The following is a 23,870-nucleotide window of genomic DNA, read 5'->3' on the forward strand; positions in this document are numbered from 1 at the left end:
CCCCCATTGGGCTAGGTATTTACTTTCCGTTTCCTGTAAACATGGAAGGCGGAAGCGACATCCTTGTTCGCAATAGACATAGACACGATGCAGCCTCTAAACTCCAGATAATTGCAGTGCTCGTAGCATGCTTAGGACCCATGTCTTTTGGCTTCGTTCTAGGGTACACCTCTCCTACACATCAGCAAATGAAAGACGAGAAAATCCTCACAGACAACGAAGCGTCATGGTTCAGTGCCCTCGTAGCAATAGGGGCAATCGTAGGAGGGCCGGTTGCTGGCCAGATGGTCGGCTGGTGTGGACGTAAACTGACCATCATGCTTGGAGCTATACCTTTCGTAGTTGGCTGGATGCTTATTGCCTATCAGAAAAGACTATGGATGTTACTTGTTGGACGTTTCCTGAATGGTTTCGCCACTGGCTGGACATCTCTGTGTGTTCCACTCTACATAGCTGAGGTCGCTTCTAAACATCTCCGCGGTACCCTCGGGGCTTTTAACCAGTTGTCTGTGACTATCGGCATCCTTCTTGCTTATGGACTTGGGATCCCTCTTTCCTGGTCCTGGTTGGCAGTATCCGGGGCAGTGATTCCCACCTTAATGGCTGTCCTGATGGTTGTGATGCCAGATTCACCAAGATGGTTGCTAAGGCAAAAACGAATGATTGACTCACGCACGAGCCTGAAGAGACTAAGAGTAAAGTCAAGTGATGCTGATGAAGAGTATGATGAAATGTTACAGCACATGACAGATGATGATCAGCCATTTTCGCTTGGCCAATTCCGACAGCCAGACCTTTACCACCCCTTGTTGATCAGTGTGGGTCTCATGGTGTTCCAGCAGTTCAGTGGCGTCAATGCCATCATGTTCTATGATGCTCCTATCCTTGAAAAGGCAGGTTTTTGTGAACCAAAGACTGCAGCAGTTATTGTGGGTGCAGTGCAAGTGGTGGTGACATTCCTGGGGAGTCTGCTCATGGAGAAAGCCGGAAGGAGAGTCCTGCTAATTCTGGCAGGGATATTGATGACATTGAGCAGTGGGTTGTTTGGTTTATACTTTTTTCTCACCAAGCATTTAGGTATTGATATTACTGGCTGGCTGTCTGTGGTATGTTTGGTTGTATTCGTCTCTGCATTTGGGATAGGCTGGGGTCCCATTCCATGGATTATAATGTCAGAGGTGTTCCCAGCCAGGGCCACAGGCACTGCCAGCGGGATATCTATCTTTACTAACTGGCTGGGAGTCTTTCTAGTGACTTTCTTCTATACTACACTGGACCATTCACTGACTAGCTATGGGGCCTGGTGGCTGTTTACAGGGCTGAACCTCCTCGGTGTGGTGTTTGTTTTTATCTTTGTTCCCGAGACTAGAGGTCACACACTAGAGCAGATCCACACCTCTTTCCGGTCAACAGCTGGGAGGTCGAGTGACCAAACAGATGAAGAAGAGGCTCTCATTAATCATGCTAATATATCTTGAATTTATTATGAAAATGTCCCAGAAATTGGCAGCTCAATATCAGTTTGTTTTCACGAAATGTGTAAAATATTTAAATAGTGGTACCTTCAGATATGTCCTAAGACCGATTGTTCTTTTTAACGGAATAACATGTCCACTACTAGTAATTAAGGAGATTCTTAACAGAGTAGGATTTGTTGCTCATGCTTTAAACTAAGATCTAATATACCGTTTATTAGATCTTAGCTTTAAAGAAATAGTTGTAGATTTAGAATCATATTTTCCAGGATGATTGTTTGTTTTAAATTAGATGAAATTGATAAAGTTGAACAACTTTCTTTGAGATACTCTTTTTTTTTTGCAGTAAACTAAATTAATATATATATATATATAATTCAGATATGTCCTAAGACCGATTGTTCTTTTTAACGGAATAACATGTCCACTACTAGTAATTAAGGAGATTCTTAACAGAGTAGGATTTGTTGCTCATGCTTTAAACTAAGATCTAATATACCGTTTATTAGATCTTAGCTTTAAAGAAATAGTTGTAGATTTAGAATCATATTTTCCAGGATGATTGTTTGTTTTAAATTAGATGAAATTGATAAAGTTGAACAACTTTCTTTGAGATACTCTTTTTTTTTGCAGTAAACTAAATTAATATATATATATATAATTAAAGTTTATGTACAGCATTTAATAAAAATACAGTCACTGTCATTATTAAATGAAAGTTAATCAATATTTTTCTAACCATATATTGCACAACAACATATATAGCATTGCACAAAACCACAAATGTAGTTCGGGGAATACAGTATGTAATTGAAATATATCTCACTTATTTAAATGCCTCATGTTACAAAACCCTTGTAAATATTTTGAGATTATACAAAAGGGTGAAGGGTTATTTATTTAAATTCAACTTGGTGAAATGATATAATGTTTTTACGAAAGAAGTGTGGTATCAAAGTAACCATTTTCTTTTGTTTAACCTAAGCAGAAGAGGTTTTTTTTTTCATTTTCTTTATGACCTCGTGATTGGTATATCATTCTGAGGTTGTTGGGGAAAAAGTGAGATTGAACAGAACTGTTGCATTTGCATTATTCAAGTCGTATATTTGGGACTAGGTGATGAAAGAAGTGTCATTATTTCCATTGATTTTTTTTTATACAGTTTGGCTGAAGTATACAATCATGTAGTATGTTCAGTCTCTTAATTTAAGTGACAGTATGTAGTGACTTCAGTTGTAGGTAAACTTGTGTACATTTCTTGCAATTGATGGCAATTAAGATGGCCTCTGTGCTGTGCTCTCAGGAGGCACAACAAGTACCTGTTTGGCTGATGTGTAAACCAATTTTACTTCAGTAATATCTGAAAATGAAAATTATTCTCTTTTGCTTCATACTGACTGGGGTCACACATTAGATTTAAAAGATCAGTGCAGAGAATGGACCTCATTAGTATTTTTTTTCAAAATGCATCCCTGTTTTGTGTGTTTGAGTATGTGTTTTCCCATATAATAACATTCCTATTGGGATATCTTGAAAATGGAAATACCATTTTACTTCACACTTGCTATTTTTTTCTGCTAAAATACAGGTTTAAATTGAAAATGAACTCAATCATGTTATAAGTTCAGAAGTAGTATTTTTATTAATATTGGTTGTTGCCTATTTAATCTTGATACAGATAATGAGCTGTATATTTGTCAGCTTCAGCTGGCTTGTTCATGGCGCTCATGAATTATTTCAGCAAAAACTACAAATAATGTTAGTATCTTGGTGTGTTTGTGCAATATTGTTACTTATATCAAATTGAGATGAGAGGTAATCTCAATATTTATTATTGATTTTTATCAAAAAAATTAAGTAAAATAAAATGCTGAGATTATAGGTAGTTTTTATTTGAAGAGTTGTTTTGCCATTGTTTAATTTCAAACTATATCTTATTAAATTAAAATAGAAGCCTATTGTTTAACGGTGTGACAGGAATGGTAGTCCTAGGAATGGAAGTCCTGGGTCCCATACGATTAGTACAGGTTAGGGTTAGTCAGAGTATTGGGATTAGAATATGGGACGAGGGTCACTAGTACAAAGTAATGGGGTTCGTACGTCCTAGCGGACTACAGTTCTTCATGTCATACCGGGAATGGAATGGCTGATAGAATTGTTTGCTTCTGGTGTAGGTCCAATGTGTTAGCGAAGACGTTACGCGCGCTGGCGCAAACTGAATGCGTTACTCCTCACTGACTCTCGACGCGTTACGAATCTCGCTTAAAAATATTCACTCATTAGCCTTATGTAATGTATGTCAGTTTTTTCCAACTGCCGAAACAAGCCTTTTAATAAACATTTTCATTTGCTACAAATGCGTTAGCAGGATGTTTCCCTAGCCGCGAGTTGACACATTTTATAATAAATGGCCACGCTTGACACGTCGCCGTATACAACCGTCTTATCGGCCTTGTACGTTTTGGAGTGCGGACACAAGGCCCCCTAGAATTCCTTCACCGTGAACGTAAAAAAGCTATCACCGCGCCGGGAGCGCACGTATGGTTCCTCAAGTACTGACAAGTTGGAGAGGCTGGGGTTTACTCTATCGCTCAAGCATTAGCTTGGTTAACAAAACAGTATTTCATCCGTCCGTTTGAGAAGTAACAACTAAATTTTGTTTGATAATCTGAATTGTTTGTCGCGTTAATCCCATGTTCACTTGAACGCGGCCACACGGTCGTGTCAAACACGCGGAGTCCTCTCGCGATAAACCCCTCTTATCACTTGTTGGGCAATTAGAATTTAGTCACGAGTGTCAATACAAACATACGCCAGGCGAATTTGTCGATCCATTTGACGTGTTCCTCGGTACAGAGCACGGCTGTTTGACTGTTTTCTGAATGGAATCGCTGGTGGGACAAACATGTGTACGTTCCTGTGGGAAAATCTATGGTTGTAGAATTAGTTAATATTGAACTCTAAATTCCAACAACGCTATTTGAGAACATGTTTGCCCTTGGTGTTTAGTCACTATCACCTTGCGGTTTTCAGGTCTTATCGATGGACGAAACTAATATGCATTTCTCTGTTATTATTTTGCGAAAAAAAAAATCCGCGGCCTTGTCTATGTTTGCTAAGTTTGGTTGTCTTTGAGTGATACGCCCATAAAAGTATTTCGCGAAAAAAGACGCAAATTGTTAGTAAAAAATTAACGGAGTCAATTGCTCTAAGAGCTCCTGGATGAATGACCAAGAGGGCCATAATATAGAAGCAGGTACAGGAATTATTTCACATGAATTAAAATGTGCCCTTTTTTTCCCGTACGTCAAATCTATCCACATTGAAAGGGAGTTTTTTGATAGGGATAATGATGTCTGGCCGGAGTTCGTTTTCAGTGTATTGTTTAGGTTCGTGCTGTGGATGAAAGGTTCAGTTTTTCCAGTTCGCTATCAGAAAATCCACATTGAATTCGTTCAAAACACTGCTTTCCAGTCTTGAGTTACCAAGTAACTTCTGATAGTGGCTTGAATCTACACAAGAATAGCGCGCTATGGAGACGGGGCTATGCGAGTTTACCGACGGGGACAGACCGCCTAAACCTAGTTCACAGCTGAACGTATGCCAGAGGGCGTCATTTTACCCAGCAGCATATTTTTGCACCCCGAGAGGGACCCTGTGATAAATTGGATTTGTTTTTGCGAGGAGCTCGTTACTGACATCGGGGGCGCGAGATGACACCGAGCCTTGCATGGCGGACGTTGCACGGGCTGCCGAGAAAGTAGCCGCGCACAATTTTATCCCTGCTTTATGATATAGTTAATTGCATGCAATAGAAGTGATTCGCAGCTTAGTGATCAACTCGAGGATTGCCCAGCTACAATAGCTGCCATATCAGGTTTTATTGTGCTTAAGAAAAACGAGTGATAATCGACAAGTGATTAATAGGGGTGAGTTCTGCTTCTGTCAACAATGAAAAGTCATAAAAATGCCAATCAAGTGCACGGGGAAATACATCCCAATTTAATTGTGAAGTGATTTATCAGATATGCGCAATCCCTGATCTAACACTAGAAATATGAGGCTCACTTAGGTCCGAGTACACTTTATTACGCACGTGCTTACAACCCGAAATGCGGAACGACGGTGGTGGATAGACGTACAAACTGCAAGGGATGCTGCACCAATATATACGTGACTTCGGGTTAATCCCACTGCATTCACTGTATTCAAACTAAGGCCCATCTATTTGTTTGGTCCTTGATTCAAATAAATATCCGCCAGAATACTGTGTTGATGCTGTTGACGATGGATGAATTATTATATTAAATATCTTCTTTTTTTATTTTCATGCCAAAATTTACTTTTGCAAAATAAGCAGATTTTTAATTATTTCAATATATTTTACATCTGTATATTTTCATGTAATACATCAACATTACATTTTCATTGTCATTTTATGCCAGCAAGGATTCATTATATTGCAGAACGTTTTGATAGTCCAAAAAGGCGAACAATTATTGTATGTACCATATGATGCCGAGTTTCCAAAAGTCTTTATCGTAGATTGATAGTTAGGTTTTTTAATTTGTTTTTTACTTCAAATAAAACAGTTATCAAACACAAACACATTTTACGAGAATAAAAGACCATTGGAACTTTATAGGGAGTGGTTATAGGTATACTAACCGGGATTATCTAGCCAAAATTGAAATCAGATTTTCCTCGGCAAATAGTACTTTGATATACCAAGAAGTTGTAACTTCTTGGATATACCAATTACTGTGCGACCTACATACCTGCACTTAGAGTTGATGTTTTAGACCATTTTTAATTAAATCTTAAACCGCCATGTCTTTCTGTACATTTAAGTGGGAAATATCGAAATATCGCACTTTTATTTGAGTGCTTTATCGTTTTTATTGTCTGAATTGGGTAACAGTAGCTTTACAGAATAGGTACACAGAAAATATCAGAAAGTACTTTTTTAAGTGAACTTATTTACGTCAGGAAAAGAAAATAACGTTTTGCATGGTTTGTGAAGGTAATGTAATTGGTGAACATTTCGTTTGAAAATGCAAAAAGAAAAAAAGCTACCTCTCTTTCATATCGAAAAATGTTCTCTGTACCAAATTTTAAGACACCAGTGACGCGCCAAAAAACTGGGCGTAAACCTTTGGAACAAAAGAAATCCAAGCTTTTTTTAAAGAAAGGGACGAATCAACATACACGGCCCTTTCGTCATTGAGTATTTGAAGTGTGAGTCACCCTCTCAAGTCTGTATCGGTGACACATTTTACAGAATAATTACACTGATAACCCTTCAGTGTCATTATTTTTCTGTTGGGGTCAAGCATAGGGGCGCACCGAGAAGAGGGAAAGCCTTTATGAAGACATTTGATTATAAGACGCATACTTCTCCAATTAATGTAAATATTCATTGGGCGATTGTTAAGGGCTTCGCCTGAACAATTAGGGTCTAATTTAAGACATGAATTATTGGTCGTTTGTCGCCATTTCGTAGAGATTGAAAGTAATGAAAAGGCCGTTATGATTTCCTTGTACACGACTTATGATGTATGCCTTTATTACAATTCACCACACTATGAAATAATTAATTCTCTTTTATAGTAGGACGCAGATTATGAATTCAGAGCTGCATAAACATTAATAATTATGTACAGGTCTCGTGTCACTTATCTTTTTGCCCTCATCCTGAGTGGTTAAACAAATTAAATCATTCGATGATACGACATGATGAAAATTTAATGGCATTTCATAGCAATATGTTTCTTGCTGGCACACGAACGTTGCAGGGTTGATTTTTGGTGTAACGGTGGGCGGCTTTTAAACTTCAAGATGGACACTTTTATGGGGACATTTCAATTCAGTCCCACGATTGTGGACAGTCATTGCGTAAAAAGCCCAAAAGATTTCCTTAAGTTACGCAACATTTTTGTGTAAAAATCACCCCTCACCTAGCTCCCGGTGATAGCCCACCTGTGAGTTCAAATGTACATTTCCCAGGTGAGAGGAAAGGTAAATAGAGATCTAATAGACCGACTTTAGTTAACCAGGGAATTGATAACCAATGTTATGCCACAGTTGGTGGTCGCAACACAATGCAGATAATAATATGATACTATGGAGTATTTATCATAGGCATGTAACTCCGCCGTTTTTGCCCTTAAAATTTGATAGAAAAAACGTAACACATTAATATAATCTGCTTTGAGAAATGCTGATTTTTTGTGTGATTTTATCCATGTAATAAACGAGTAAATAACTAAAGGTGTAAGATAGAGAGGAAACATTAATTTAATGACCGTATTCATTTTACTCTAGATTTGAATAAAATTATTATTATTATTATTATTATTATTATTATTATTATTATTATTATGTCTTTCAATACGTCACACTACAAACACACAATCATGTTGTGCCCATACATGGTCATTTCGTTTCATGTTTTATCTTTATTTTTTCACTCCTGGTTTTTTTTTCTCCTTTTTTCCACTTAAAGTTAAATTCTTGAATTAATTTGTAAAATGTCAGGGATATAATATAGGCGAGTTTATTACGGCAAGTGCGTATATTTCGTGTTTGAAAAAGTTCGGTTTACAGAAAAATACAAATAATTCAATAATACAGAACTATTCTTTTTTAATATTACAGAATCTAAAAATGTCACATGATTTATTGAATTTGAACGTTACGGAACATATTTTGTAAATTTTATTAGGAAAAAAAATGAATAAATGAAGGTTTCAAAAAATCAGATTTAGTCACCTCCTATTTTAACCATTGTTCACAGGAACAGAAAGATCTTAGACCAAGCAATGATCTCATATCTCGTGGACCACCGAAGTATCGCTACCCACTGCTGGGCTGGGAATATGTGCGTTCCTGCTGCTTGCAAAGTCGGTAAAAACCATCATCGTGCTGTGAGAATTGCTGCCGATTTACCAATCGGGGAATGTAAATTAATTGTGTTTTTCAGCACATCCAATGAGGCTTCTCACAATTCGGCAATGAGCCACTGCGGAGCTGTTGTTCAGTTCTGTGTTCTATCCCGGAGACCGGGGGATTTCATTTCAATTTTTGCCTCACAGGTGTGACACCGGCCCGTCATCCATCTCCCTGACACGAAACCACGCGGGGGTTTTGTTTACAAATTTGGCGCTGGTTCGCATCACTTGAATGGCAACCACTATTTATTAACTTTATACGACCGAGTAAGTTTGGCCGATAGTTAAAACCTGTAATTCAAAAACTAAAAATGGCACCATAAGATTTTGAAAATTAAAATTCATAATAACAGTTTTCTCGTTAAATGAGCGAGCATGGATTTATTTTTATAGATATAAATATTTTCCAAATGTTCAATTTTCAGCACAATATAAAGTTCAGCACAGATAAATGTACTCAGTGACCGCGACCTTGCCATATTATGTTATTCACCTCAAGCATCCCAGGTCTAAAACCCATGCAGGATTTATGCCGTAAGTCTTTGTTCGCGTGTGTGGGATGCGGTCTGCTTTAATGAAAATTTGACAAACAATTTAATTCGCTATTAATAGTTATCAGAGACTTATTAAATCGGAGCTTCGGTAATTAACTTCATAACATTTAACGGGTTTGGAAACGCCGATAATATGTATCGCCAGCTTGTCTTCCGCTATTTTTGCAGAATGTACCATGATAGAGATTTTTAAACAGCAATGAAAACGCCTATGTACCCATGTACTTAAGTCAAAAATATGGGACGCGACAAATGACAAAGGTAAATGACCAGGAATCTGTTTTATACCCGCTGGCTACGAAACCATGCAACTCGGCTGGCACAGACACGGCTAAACGAGGGAATGGGTATTAACATCCGTTACATTGAAACAAATCGTTATCAGTTAATTAATGTGATTTTTAAACAAACTTATCTGAGAGGATTGGGTTCAAAAAGATATCACCCCTGTACCGTTACCACCGCAACTCTTCAAAGTACCAGATTAAGTGAAAAGCTTGATTTACAAGACAAGAGAGGCCCGGGTTTTTCTATGCAAGCTACAACCAAGATAAACTCCAATTCAGGTTATCACACTGTGTTCATAGTGACAACCGTAAAATGATAAAAATATGACAATTCTGACGAAGATTTGTTGACACACACTGTGTTATAACATTGACTGACAGCTTTATTGCCCAGGCGCTAGACCATCCTTAAACTGAGCAACATTAGAATGACACACATCTACTTGCTTTTGTCCTCATTATTTGTCGAACAGTCTGTTTTGAATCTTAGTATGGGAAAACATATTTGAAATAAAATCCATGATGTTAAGTAATTGGCGGATTTTCCATTTTCCCACCAAAAGAAATATGAAAAACAAAAAATGTGCGTGCGTGCGCGTATTGTTGGTGCGTGCTTACGTGAATGATATTCCAATCTGATGATCATATTCGCTTGCCTTGGAAGTAGCCATCTGCCGAATACTTGATTGACTTTCAGAAAGACACAGCGAATCTGATTATTAACAGTCTTATCACCACTGTAATGTGCAACGACCAATCGGGTTGTTCTAAACACATCCTAGCTACTCCAAACCTTGCAGGCATTTGACCAATCAGAGAGCGTTTTAATTCAACAGGTCGACTTTAGCAGCGCATCAAAGAGTCATTAATCTAAGTAGCTAGCTAGTGATTAATGGGCTCCTCACAATACCTTCAAACTTATGAAGAGATAACATTAAAGCAAGAAGTCGGGAGAAGGCCGAGTTGATATAGGGACAAGTTGTGGCGCACAGAAATCACTTTCACCTTTGCTCATCCATGTTAACGACACAGCGCCGCTACTAGGTGCAGTGCTAGCAGTAATCTCCACCACTTACTTGAACAAGTACAGGACCCACAACAGCTACATGTACAGCTGAGAGGAACACGGCGACTTTAGTGCGTAGATATTTTTTGGTTAACTTAGTTTGTTACTGTTTGTCTACTTAGGCTTCAAGACGGATCCAACACTGGATATGTTGGATTTCTGTGCCGCTCCGGATCCATCAGCGACGACGGCTGGGGGGTACGCAGGGCACTGCCAGAACGCTAGTCCTGTCAGTATGCAGTCGTTATTTAATGTCAACTCTAGTTACGTAGACTCTGTGTGTGCCGGTTCGTCTCCCTTAACATCACGGCAGAGCGCGTTCGTACTGAGCAATCCTCCTCTAGCGGCGCTCCATAATATGACGGAAACCAAAGTTCCCCCCGCCGCCAGCCTCCTCTCACAGACTTCTCACTACTCACAGACCTCTCTCAAACATTTTGGCTTTGGTCCCAACTCGACCCCACACGGCATCACAGATATACTCAGTCGGCCTCTGCCGTACGGCACCACAGCCAACCTCAGTATTCCGCGGCTCAACAGCACGGGGATGTACTACCCTCAGAGCCGGTTTCCCAGTTGTAAACCCCTGGCTGATTTGCCGGGGAGAACACCCATCTATTGGCCCGGGGTCGCGGCCATGGGACCCCAGTGGAGGGCACAGCAAGGGGACAGCTATCTGGGTGAGTGAAACCAACTGATTTTTAATAACCTTTTTTTTATTTATAATTATAACTTATTTCACTTTCTTTTACCCCGTGTTATACCAAATATTGTGTTCAAAATTGGATCGTGGTGCATCTACTGAGCTGATGGAACTGCAGTGTTTGTAAACATTTTTTGTCGTCTTTGATTATTTTTATATCATACTTTTTAAAAAGATATAATTGCATTATGAAGAACAATTTTCCATATAAATCTGTAGTCTTCCAACAGAAAAATTAATAAATACAAACAAATTAAAAATTAAGAATAATCTGTTTTCAACACAGGTAATTGTGAGTTAAAAAATAAAAGATACCCAAAAGCAGAACCTTTCATAACTGAACACATTTTGCAGAGTATATCTATATGAACAACCGCTAATCTGAATTTTATTGTTAATTTTCGCTATTTAATACATTCGGGCGAGTTTATAGGTGTGCAGAAAAACAACACGGAGACTGTCCTCCGGCAACAAGCGCGCGGATGTAAATACCAACTAGACTATAAATTGCAGAGGGGACTCCTAGTCACGTTAACGCATAAAATAAAAACAATTGTAGGAAGTCCCATTGCAGCCTCTCATGCAACCCGAAGTAGCAGAGAGAAGTGTTTAATTTTTTATTTGGTAGGAAATATTTATAAATTTAATACAGGATTTGATCGTGTTTATCGGAAAAAAATTACGCGGTAAAAACTTTTAAAACGCACCTACGAATCGGAAACAGTATAAAGAAAAACAGATAAAAAATACCTCATTTGATATAAGGATATCATTTAGTATAAATGTTAAAACCCTTAAAATCACGTCTACAAAATAGTTGTACGCGTTAACACGTTCCTTCTGAATAATGTACCCTTCTCCTTGCTGAATGAAGTTAACAAGAATCATCGCAGTGGTTTACGACGACCGAAAGACTAGCTATGCATGTTAACATGAAAACCTTGGTCATAAAAACTTTCACTGCTTCAGAATGGCGTGTCATGCGGCCAGGGTCAAGTCACCAATTACTGGATATGTACACTTCTCTGCAAACACAGTTACATTTCCGAGGGCGACACTAATTTGAATTTTTTCAGCGTAATCACTTCGCAGTGAAAGGTCATAAACGACAGTAGGACAGATAAACTGGCGGACTATTCGCGTACCTTTCTAATTAATATGCTCATTGGAAACCCATTCTGAGTCGAGGCAAATCTGCTGGTGGCAACTATAAAACGGGACTTCCGATCATCATGTCGGCGTGTTTAATATAGCGATATAAAGAGGCCCTGTGTTCTTCTTGTTTTATTATGTACACATGAGTATTCACAATCGGCGCGGACTGCCTTCAAAGTAATGATCTCTCTCTTTTTTTTCTGTACCCTCTGTTATAGTAATGAAGATGACTTTTTAACGAGATAAATCCGTGTATGAGTGCGGGGTATAAACTCCCAGATCAAAGCCGATCGTTCCCCATATTGCGTAGAACTTCCTTCGAAAGAAACAAATTGTTACGTGAACGTAAACAGGACAGAATACGCACTGCACATGGACCGTGAAGTCCGTCGTCAGTTCGACAACTTGATGATTTTTCTAATCTATCGATAATTAGTTCATCAAATGTGAGTCACAGCCAGCAGCTGCGGAATGCGGTCTGGAAATGACAAATCGGGCGAAAAAGACGAGCGGCCCAACACGGAAGATTTATTCTGTCGCTCAAACTCCTTTCGTCCGAATCTTTGGTGGCTAATCTTTCACTTTATAGAACGACAATTTTATAGAGTGCGGCATAAACGACCGATTACGTCACATAGGAGCCCGGGTCGAGGGTTTATTATCAGCTGTGGTCCTAACAGATAAAATTGTTTGCATGACTAAATCATATCTTTCTATTTAGTGAATTTCTTTTGAAATGAGTCCAGGGTTGCTAAATTGCTATTCCTCTAAGAAAGAGTTATTTTATGTCCGTCTTTTTTTTTCGTCATAAATTTCGTTTCACAAATGTCGTTTAAAAGCAAAACAAAATTTGTTTTAGAAAGGTAATGATAATCTTTTTTTCAGAATTGCGATTTTTAATTCTGAAAAATTACCCAAGTATTGCTTTTACTCGCCATAAAATGCCATTTCTTTTACATGAGTTACGCAAGATGGCAGATTAATTATGGCGGATATGGTAAGCAGACATTTATAAAATTATGGCCGGCCGCGATTTTATCTTTTACTTTCAAGATCATTTAAACGAAACAAATATATTTCAATGACAGAGAAAGAGAGAGAGACAGAGGAAGAGAGAGATTAAATGGAGCCATTTCCGTATTTTTTTTCTTTTTGCAAACGCTCGGAGCGCCTTGGCACGTGATCGGGTTAAGTGTGGTTCATCACCCGGAGGTGCAGTACGCTTAGTGGATTGATAATTTTATTACTCACACACATATCTAATATATAAGTGGATTTGATTCATTAATTGTTGTAAGATTTTTCCCTCGCAAATTGCCCCGTTGATTTTATTATTTTAATTTCATTTAAATACATCATGGAATATTTTTATGTCTAGTATTTTTTTTAATACATGGTTTAGAAATTTGCTCAATTTTCCTGAAAATATTACCCCAAGTAAAGACTTCTTTGTCTGTCAAAGAAGTTGATTTTATGAGTTTTTCTCTTAAGGTTATTTGTTCAATGATCATTACCCTTAACCGCTATGATTAATCAAAAATTCCCAAAGTACCGATTGTTTGAGGGATCAGTCCAATAATACTTTCTATAATGAACGCGGACCAAGTGTCAATCTAATGTCTTTTTCAGATTAAGTGGTCTTTGGGGGCCCGTTGCCTGTAATTGAGCATGTAACTTATGAATTTGCAAACCGGTATCAAAGACAAACGGAATAGCTTTAATTAATTAACTTTTAGCATTTGGACTAAGCGTGAATTTTCTACTGAAGATATCAGGTTTAATCTTATATACATATACAAAAATCTGAACTGAAAAGTATTTCAAAAGGATATTTTTTAAAGGAGAAATAAATCCAACTTTTGTGATTGACCTATACTGGCGTTTCAAAAGATCTTATTAAAATCGAACCACCCAAGACTTTATGTAGTGAAGGTGAAAGAAAAGAAATATCACAATATTTTTAAAAATGGAAGTGGTGAGGTTTTACTTTTAGTAAATTTCTATACACTAAATTTATATATTGTTTTTCTTATTTTCCCTTTAGCTTAGTCAGATAGTTTGCAGCATCTCTCATGCGACACTTAATGTGAGCGTTTTATTGAAATGGCCTTGCATTTAATTTCAGTCCAAGGCAACATGTCGGTGGACAAGGACGGTAAAAAGAAACACACCCGACCCACTTTCTCAGGTCAGCAGATATTCGCCCTGGAGAAGACATTTGAACAGACCAAGTACCTGGCTGGTCCAGAGAGAGCGCGGCTAGCGTACGCACTGGGCATGACAGAGAGCCAAGTTAAGGTAAGAATGAAGCACTGACTTGCTCATGGCCCGCCCCCTAAAATTTTACGCGCCGCAGAAATTTCAAAATTATTAGAGCACAGCGACCAGCACTTTAGGCCCATGCTCCTTGGAGTTCATGATTCAGAAGCACAACGACCTTCAATTTATGTTAAATTCGGACATTGACAATTATGTCAACTTTTGGAATCATTAAAGGCCATATTTTGAGGCAGATTCGTGTGTTGCTATGGTGACACATACCGAGTGCGACTGCAGGTGTGGGAAATGGTTTGTTTCAGACACCAAGGAATAAGTGCGGAGTATGTTATAACAGTGTGTTTACAGGTAGCAGAGTCTCTCAGTCCGGGTCAAAACATTTTAATGCAAAGTAAAATGGAAAGGGGATAGGCTCTATATATTTCGTTGGATCCGCCGAGGGATGGTTGTGGACAACACATTTATTAAAATAATGTGCCCAATCCCAACTTTATCTCACAGTATTTTCTCTTAGTGTATAAAATTTTTGTACTTCCCCATTTTGTGTCACATTAGTGTTCTCCTCTTAGCAAGCTCACGCATACGACAGTCGAAGCTACGACGCTCACCCTATCCACTTTTCAATAAGACCAGACAACCCTTGAGTCAGCCGTTAAATATTATGCATGTTGTCATGTGACAAATATTCATCTAAATTTTCCAGTCAGAGACAGCGAACTGTTTTCCAAGAAAGGAAATGGCAACGCTTAAGTGCCATGTATTGAGGAGAAATAGTCCATCTTTTAACAGCGGTTTTTCTTGACAATCACTCCAGAAAAAGAAAACGTGTGAAAAGAGTGATGAGAGGGCGATAAAACAGATGTTTCGGCACTTTCTTCTGGTCAAATGAATATATGTGCACATTTAAGTGTACGTGTGTGCATTAAGCGCAATATGAACATCGATATATTGTGAAATTATGGTTTATTGGGCCATAATCTTTGCCTTAAAAAGCTAAACTCAAAGGGTATTGAATGACTTCCCATTGACTATCTGCTTTTATTTGCATTCGGCCATTTTAGGGAAGCATGTTTTGTGAATAAATAGACGGGCGATTATGAACATCAAATGAAGCGCCCAAACAACGACTTAACATCGAAACTTTGGATGTCTGAAAATAATTTTTCACCATTCGATATTTTTATTTTCCAATATTAATTTTGTAAACAAATTAATTTTCATACTAAATTTCTAGATTTTAACAATTTTTGTGCATTGTTTTCTGAATTACAGAAGCCATTTATCTCCCATATTATGACCTATACTTTTTAATTACTTATGTCACAGTTTTCTATATTATTTTCATCGTATTGTCGTCTCTGATATGTGGTCGCATTGTTTATGCGCCTACAAGTTGTCAGGTCGTATGCTCTTGTCGTCTGCTTGTTGTCAGGTGTAGCAACAATATTGAATTCTGCTGATACTCTTGTCTACAGGACGCGCCCGTTCCAAGCTATCACTTCGAATACGCCGTCCAGCGGCTCAGTATCATACAAGCTCGTATTTGCATAATCTCGACTAAGTAGCTGCTTAGTTAAAACAAATAGATTACAATTCAAACCCATTTGAAGATGTCTAATTGCCGATGTGTGTAGTTGTCAGAAGAATTACCGAAGCACTTGTCGGCACCGTTTGATGTGCGAGGTGTTCAGAGCACATAGCTTCCTATCTGCCTGTTAAGTCGGCACCATTGAATTGATACGGACTTAGTGCTGGGATATTCACGACTCAATTAAAATTTATTAATCTTTTCTAAATCGCTTGTTAAGTATAAACGACAAATAAAGGTAATGTGGAAACGTTTAACTTGAACAGGTAAATCAGAAAGCCATGATGAAAACTTAGCCCGGCCTACGTCATTTGAAGGCTAAAATCAACGAAAAATCTAAATTTAAAGCGAAAACTGTCGTTTAAATTTAAGAGAGAGGGGTAACTCTGAATCCAACATGGGTATCAACAATCCTGTACCCCTTACTGCTGTATAGAAAAGTTAATCGCTTTTAAAATGATTTGTATGGAAATTTAAGATGATTTGTAGCAAATTAAAAGACTACTGTAACCAAATTGTGGGGAAATCTAGGGCTCTAACATGGCAAACTTACCTTAACTTTCAAATGAGAAAATTGAAGCAATGTCGTTCTATTCACCTATCCCCATTTCCACTACCGCTCGCAGCGTGAGGTGGAAAATTAAACCGCCATTTTCCTATTCACTTGAATCGATTAAATTTCCTTTTCAATTTGTTCTGTCGTATTTGTCGAAAATGATGTTAGTAAGAATGAACTGCATTTAGGTCTGAAATTCAGTCCTGAGTGACCCTAAGGCGACATTACGTTGGAGTAAACCAACTTTAGATGGAACCCTGCGAATAACAGACACCGGTAGGGAAAATCGAAAAAAGGAATAATATTGCACAAAAAATGCACAGAAGAAAATGCCCAGAGAAAAAATGCGCAATCAAAATATATTTCTTAACTTATTTGCTTTAATAAAGAAACTCTAATCTGCGTTTTGATTTATGAATATAACTGTTGTAATAAATAAGGTTTACACGATGGCAACGTGAGGCCTCGAAAAAAAAAAAAAAAAAACATTTCCAAAATGTCGGACCATGCAGTCTAATTCGGAGAGGCGTTGATACTGATGTCATTAATAATTCAGAATATCATGAACCCGTGTCACTTTGCACAAAAGTGGTGATTAGGGGGAAGTCCTACATTGTGAGGTTGCTACTTAGGTCGGTTCTATATGGCCCTGATAAGGGAATGCGTAAACTGTACTGGGAGTTAACTCTAAATACGACCTCTTGAATGGCATGTTGTGCTGCAGGGATAACATGGAGAAAGAATCACGGCCTGATGGGTAACCACACTTGCGGGTGCACATACATACGTTTATTTATAACATATAAAATCAAAATATCTCTACAGTAACTATTATTATTAACATGTTTATGACAGGAAGAAAGAGTTGCACTTTTTCAGAATCCTCGTAAGAACTGCATTTATTTTTTGAAGGATACGTTTTTCATGTTGTTATTTATCTTTCACATTTTTTCTCCTACTGTTTAATTAAATCCCGCATGCAGCTGTAGAAAAAGACGTTGGTGTGAAGTTTTCTCATCGTGTTCCCAGTCCCCACACCTGCAAGCTCGGCAGTGGCATCATCACGTCTGCTTTATGCAGTTGAAATTAATTCTTTAGTAATAATACCTTTTCTTCAAGGCACATCAAAAGGTTGTAAACCACCCGCATTTCATTATCTTGTACCTCCTAAATGTCACCTCTTTCTCTCCACCCTGCGTCCAGATTGTGCTGTCTTTTATTTTGCACCAATGAAAAAGCTTTCCGCCATCAGTACCTGCTGCCCGGAACCTGATCCCGCATTTACGGGCCTCATAATGAAGCGTGACGCAAACTCCTGTAAGGGGGTCTCTATTCAGCTTGTATTGTGTATAGATGATTATGTATCTACAACTTTTAGTGAAGATCACATTTCCCAAACTTTGAAATGTCCCGAGCCACCCATCGGTGGGTGGTGCGACTCTATTTGCGGGTTCATTTTGTTGTAAAGATTGAAATTGATAGCCCGATTTCTTTTAATCTCAATTTCGATGCGTGATGAGATAGCTTTATCATATGCAATTTAATTTAATTTTAAAGTGTGATTTTTCAACCAAATGGCAAGTCCTGTACACGTGTCATTAAACATGAATGGCCCCGGCTTGCCGTGCGGGGTAGGGACACACCATGGCTATCCAATAATACCGAGCTGGGTGGTAATGATCTCATCCGAATGACAAATCGAGATGCGTTTCTCTATATAATGCCAATTTGAAGCTATTTTCGCTGAATGAGTAAAACACTCGCCGAACCAAGACATAAACAATAAATTGATTGTCCACTCCTGTAAAGGATGATGAAAGAAAAAAGTATCATCAACGCCACAGTAGCAGCTACTTTAAAAATTAAAAAGAAAAGTGATAAGGGCATTCACAATAATTTATGACTGAAATTAAAGCGAAGTCAAATTGGATTTCAAAAAGGGAACAAATTGAACTTGAATTAAATAGGCCGTGACAGTGTTTTTAACTATGTGTAAATGTGCGGTGTGCATTTCCATTTTAATAACGGTGATTTTCTAAAGTATATCTGCAACCTCGCTAATCGAACGACTGAGTGCGGATTATGGTCTAATGCCGTGTGATAGGATCGTCCAAGTTTAATACAGTTATTAGGGAAATAGGGGATCAATCTGCGGAATGGTTCTCTTATCCCGGTAATACTTCTTTATGAATCGACTGCCATGCAATTTTCTGTAACCCCCAATAAATCCGTATCATTAAAGTAAATTACTACATTTTTCGATTTCTTCGCTTATATCAATAGTAATTGCCTTTACTTTGACTTAAAGAACGTTAAAAAATCCAACATCGCATCAGTCGTAATGACTTTTAGGTCGATGTGAAATTACAAATGGTATATTTGGGGTATTAAGCTAAGCACGAGTTGTAACGAATGGCTGCCACTGGTAGCTCTCCCTGTCACGGGAATAAATCAGGAGAGAAGTCGCTTGACAAATGGATTTTTAACATCCACACTTGATCTGTGACTCCATAAGGTAGTAGTAAACCTCGAACATACGTTTCTATTGTTGCACGAATTGACACTTTGTAAAGTAGCACAAATGACGGTTGTTATCTTGCCAGTGGCAAGAGGGATCAGTTTTTGACACAAAATGACCGCCTGGCTTCAGAGCTTTGTTTTATCAACCCATCTTAATGGCATGTAGATACGGGATTATGTGGAAAGAATAGCCGAATATGATTCTGATTTTATCTTTGAAAATCTATAACTTGCAATAGGCAGTTTTGTTTGCCAATAGCGCAAACAGCATTTTCACGGACTGATTTAGCGTTAGCCCCGTGAAAACTCCACGGTGTTGCCTCTCCAACGTAACCCAATAAAACTTTGAAAAGACAAACTTTGATGTTTTCTTTTATTAATTGCAATCACACGTGCTTCGGTCAAAGGCACATTGACACATTATTAGTTTATTTGTTCCCTTGCTTATCAGCAGTAATATTTGACAAGTTGTAAACGTACGGGTCCTTTCTTCACAGGTCTGGTTCCAGAACAGACGGACGAAATGGCGGAAGAAACACGCGGCAGAAATGGCGACGGCCAAGAAGCGACAAGAAGAGCGCGCACAACAGATGGACAGCTCCGACACCGAGGACTCTGAAAACTACAGAAAAGCCACATCGACGACGCCAAACCTTACTGGAAGCTCCCCGCCCCCTGATTTTACGTTTAATCCCTCACAGTTAGGCCTTGTGTAACGTGGCACTACCCACACAAGCGTGGGCCCTTGCCAAATTTGGTGCTTCCTTCACCGGTACAGTATTATACAGCAAAGATACCTGAGGATGGGGCGGGGGCGGGGGCGGGGGTGGGGTGCAAGGAGCAGAGACAAAATCTCAGCAGGCCAGGCCTGGTACTCAGATATGCCAATCTCGTCTACAAACGGTCTGAATCAGAGCCATCTTGTATGCCAATCTCCAGAGTTTGCCATTGGATAGACTTCCAGTGATGTACATGTACCAGTGTTGTGCGCACTGACTATACTCATATGTTCCGTGTACAAATAGTGTACGGCGAAGTCAGCTGGTGCTGCGTTACTTAGCCACAACATTCCACATGCCTCACCCCTTAAAAACCTATGTTATCGTGTTCTTTATCGTACGACTGGCCGTGCTCTCATGCGCTGTGCCTTGGTTGATTATCTATTATATTTAAATATATATCAGTTGTCACAAAGGATTTTTCCTACTTTACTTATTTTTCGTGGTTTAATTTTCTCAGAATGGAAATCATATTCAAAAGAAAATGTGTTAAGTAAATGCAAAGGGAAGGCATGCTTCCCTCTAGTATACTTGTATGTGCTAGCACTGTGAGCATTGTGTAAAGTTTTTTGCTACTTCTTTAATGTTATTTTCAGACAGCAAAAAGGCTGTCAGATTTGTTTTTGTCCACATTGCCATTTGTATAGCCGGGCAGGTTTAATCAAGGCCCATCAAGACAAAGATGAAATGGTATCGTTAGCCATGATAAATTCTCCACGCCAATGTCTTGATGTGTCCCGAGCCGCCCATAGTTCTTGATTTGCCTTCACTTTGATGTGTAAAATTGTAAATTGGGAAGTAGGAAAGTTCTTGGCAATTTCCTGGTAACACAGAATTGATGGCAGATCCAACAGTTGTTGCTCATATGTAAGAGAAGTTGTCTTTTCTTATGCATTGTTATCGTTGTTGAGTAGCCGTAGAATCTCTATTCCTAGGCCAAATAATATGGAAGGAACTTCAACGAAGTTTTATTATCCATTAAGGCTGTTAATTATTTATTATTTTTACCAATTTATTTACTTGGTGTCTAATAGTTGATTCGCGTTAGCAGTTTATAAACTAAGTGACACACATTTGCTGGTAGTTTCATTGTAGCTTTCCGTACAACGTAGCACGAGTTTTGCTTCTGTTCAAGGCTTGTTGTTTTATAAACATTGATATAATATTATGCTTTTTTCGTGAAATGTCTTGACAGAGAGCTGTCTCTCAGCATAAATTTTGTATCTTTATTCAATAGGGTAAAGAGCTTGTCTTTGTTATTTTTCTCTTCAGGGTAAAATTTTGACAAACAATTGCAAATGCCTTTGTGCTTTGAACATTTTAATGGAAACCCCCCGTTATACATGTAAGTGCTGTAGGTGACAACGTAACAGTTACATATTCTCTGAGGAAGGAATTTTGTCATAAACATTTTGTCAGGTATAGGACGAGAAATTCTGACAGCGACATGGTTGACTTCAACCGCAACGTCATTCTCTGTATAAGTTAGGTTTATCATCCACTGTGACGCTTTAAAATTTTTGTTTCTTAAAATTATAATTATTATAATTATTATTATCTCTCCGTCAGGTTCTCAATCTGCATCTGTGACTAACTACCTCACATGTGCTTTTAGGCAAATCGCAAAACTCCTCAACTGTTGTCAGAAGTGGTAAGAAACCCTTTGTATGTGTATGAAAAAGCGAACAAAATCATTGTGATGTGGTGGCTGCTAAGAACATAAAATAAACACGTATGACTGATTTTGTATTTTTTGTGGTATGTTGTAACTTGGCCAATTTATCTCACTTAATAACATCGCACAGCTCCATAGTTGGCCAACCCTGTGCGACGTATTCAAAGTATTTGACGGGCCTGCTATGCAGCAAAAATTGTTATTGTTTTACATACTCCAATGTATCCGTCTATAAACAAAATACCACTTCGCCGTGAAGTACAGTCGGCATGTGAGTGGAATTGTTTCCTTAGTTTCACAAAAGTGTAGTCCATGGAATTACTCCGCGCGTCTGTCTATCTAAGGAACTTTGGTTATTGAAGAGAACTTACGAGCAACGTCTTTGCCTTAAGATCAATTCCCCACAATAGGCTATAACACGCGGTTCAATTTGATTAGGCTGATGAATTAGGAGGTTTTGGAGCGCATTGAGCCCATTTAAGAAAAATTAATAGCCATAGATATTTGCCAAGCCTCAATCTATAGTCAACCTGAGTGTTGCTGCCATGGCATAAATGATAGCGCGGCCGAGTTTTATTGGATTTGATGCTCAATAATTGAAATAAAAATGAATTGTGTAATTTAGCAAGGAACGTTGCATACTAACATATCCTTGATAGTTTCTGATTAACACAATCCCCGGCCCACATTGCCCGGCTAACCAGCTAACCCGCACCGAGACATGCGTTATCAAAAGAGATTATTGACAATTTATTTTTACACAACAGCAAATATGATTGATTTTATTAATTTGAGCAATAAATTATCCTTCAATGAAGATTAATTGTCTTAATGAAGTTGTTGAGATCGATCGATAAGTTCGCTGCTGTGCGGCAAGGGGGTACTAAGTAGCGGCTACGGACGGAAGTGGGAGAAGAGCGTTCTTTTCGTAGCCGTGAAAGTCGACATCTTCTCTACCTTTACCCACCGATTAACGGGCATAGTTTAAGGACAGAAACTCCGAATTAACCAATATCTTCTCCTTACATAACCATTTTTACACGAATTAAGATTGACAGATAAATTGTAAAGAAACACTTTGTTAACATGTACTTAAGTGTTAATAGCTGTCACGAAAAATGATATGAGGGAATCTGGAACATAAAATATTACCGGAGAGAGAATTCGCTCATATAGTTTGTGAAAACTTGTATTAGATTTATCTGCAATTCATTAGGTTTATCTGTAATTTTAAATGACGAACTTCTGATAACGTCAGTGAAATTCATTATAGTTCTTTTTTTTTTGCAATCATGTATGTGCAATTTTGTTGTATTCTGTTTTAAGAAATATGGAAATATGGCTGTGTTTTTTTCTTTCAAACTGGAGCAAATTATTCAGAGGATTTTCGAAAATTTACAGTTTCTGTGAATTTAGATTAATAGTTCGAAAGAAACCACACATTTTGGCGTTTATTTTTCTGAGAAATTGTAATAACAGACGTTAACTAAAAAAGATAATCATATATTTCCTCTACCACATTCAGAACGGATGGAAATTGGCAAAGCCAAAATATTTTTCTTTAAAAGGTGCTGATATAAGTGTTGGACACTTCATTGGTGGCAGTTTTGTTGTCCCGCCATATGTAAGCCAGATCGATGGGATAGTATTAAAAGGACCATTTGTAAAATTAATAGCAATTGTTGTGTTTAATTACACAGTTAGCCAGATGAACAAAGTAAATCGAGCAGTAGGTCACATATTGTTAGGGAGTTTATTTACAGGTGCGATGGAAACCATGGCAACCAAACTGGGTAGGACAACAGCTAAAGGTGGCCGAATACATCATGAATTCCACATTACATCCATTACGAACTACTTAAGGATTATTGGGTGCTTTTATGTCGCAATTAACACTTGAGATGAAGTGTAATTTTGAATAAAATATCCATTTAATCGTCATAAACCGCATAGGAAAAGTTTAATTATTCGACCTGCAATGATTGTTATAGGTGAAATCGCTCTGTGTGCATATTAACAGGACATTTTTGAAAGCATGATTTTTTCATAATACCAATTTTAAAAAAGCTGTTCGCAGATATAAATACTGAGACTGAAAAGCATTATTGTAAATCGGGCGATAGATAAAATATTTGTGTCATTTAAATACTTTTTTAAAATATGGTAAAACAATAGTTTTGCATTAAAGTAAAAATTGCAGTATTCATTAAAAAAAAAAACAAAGAAAAGAATACACTGAGGTTGGTCCGATTTTAGAAAATCCTGCAATATTCTATTTAAAAACT

The 23,870-nt window shown here is 38.0% G+C and overlaps 2 protein-coding genes across 2 annotated transcripts; both read left to right on the top strand.

Annotated features, from left to right (window-relative positions):
- Window positions 1-3,832, top strand: LOC106173105 (solute carrier family 2, facilitated glucose transporter member 8). Its single transcript, XM_013554104.2, has one exon. It carries the CDS (start codon window positions 42-44, stop codon window positions 1,476-1,478), a length of 1,437 nt encoding a protein of 478 aa, XP_013409558.2. The 5' UTR covers window positions 1-41; the 3' UTR covers window positions 1,479-3,832.
- A 6,279-nt stretch (window positions 3,833-10,111) lies between these two features.
- Window positions 10,112-21,653, top strand: LOC106173106 (homeobox protein Nkx-6.2). Its single transcript, XM_013554105.2, has 3 exons — window positions 10,112-11,012; window positions 14,316-14,488; window positions 19,629-21,653. The coding sequence occupies exons 1-3, from the start codon at window positions 10,481-10,483 to the stop codon at window positions 19,845-19,847; spliced, it is 924 nt and encodes a 307-aa protein (XP_013409559.1). The 5' UTR covers window positions 10,112-10,480; the 3' UTR covers window positions 19,848-21,653.
- Window positions 21,654-23,870: the final 2,217 nt, after the last annotated feature.

This window comes from Lingula anatina, chromosome 1 (genome assembly GCF_051362555.1).
Source record: "Lingula anatina isolate TDL-2025a chromosome 1, LinAna3.0, whole genome shotgun sequence".
In the NCBI taxonomy this organism is placed as follows: Eukaryota; Metazoa; Brachiopoda; class Lingulata; order Lingulida; family Lingulidae; genus Lingula; species Lingula anatina.

Excerpts from the sequence above, each read along its gene's own strand:
- LOC106173105 (XM_013554104.2), top strand. The coding sequence starts at position 42 with ATGGAAGGCGGAAGCGACATCCTTGTTCGCAATAGACATAGACACGAT.
- LOC106173106 (XM_013554105.2), top strand. The coding sequence starts at position 10,481 with ATGTTGGATTTCTGTGCCGCTCCGGATCCATCAGCGACGACGGCTGGG. Across the intron at positions 11,013-14,315 it reads GCAAGGGGACAGCTATCTGG|TCCAAGGCAACATGTCGGTG; the intron begins GTGAGTGAAACC and ends ATTTAATTTCAG. Across the intron at positions 14,489-19,628 it reads TGACAGAGAGCCAAGTTAAG|GTCTGGTTCCAGAACAGACG; the intron begins GTAAGAATGAAG and ends CTTTCTTCACAG.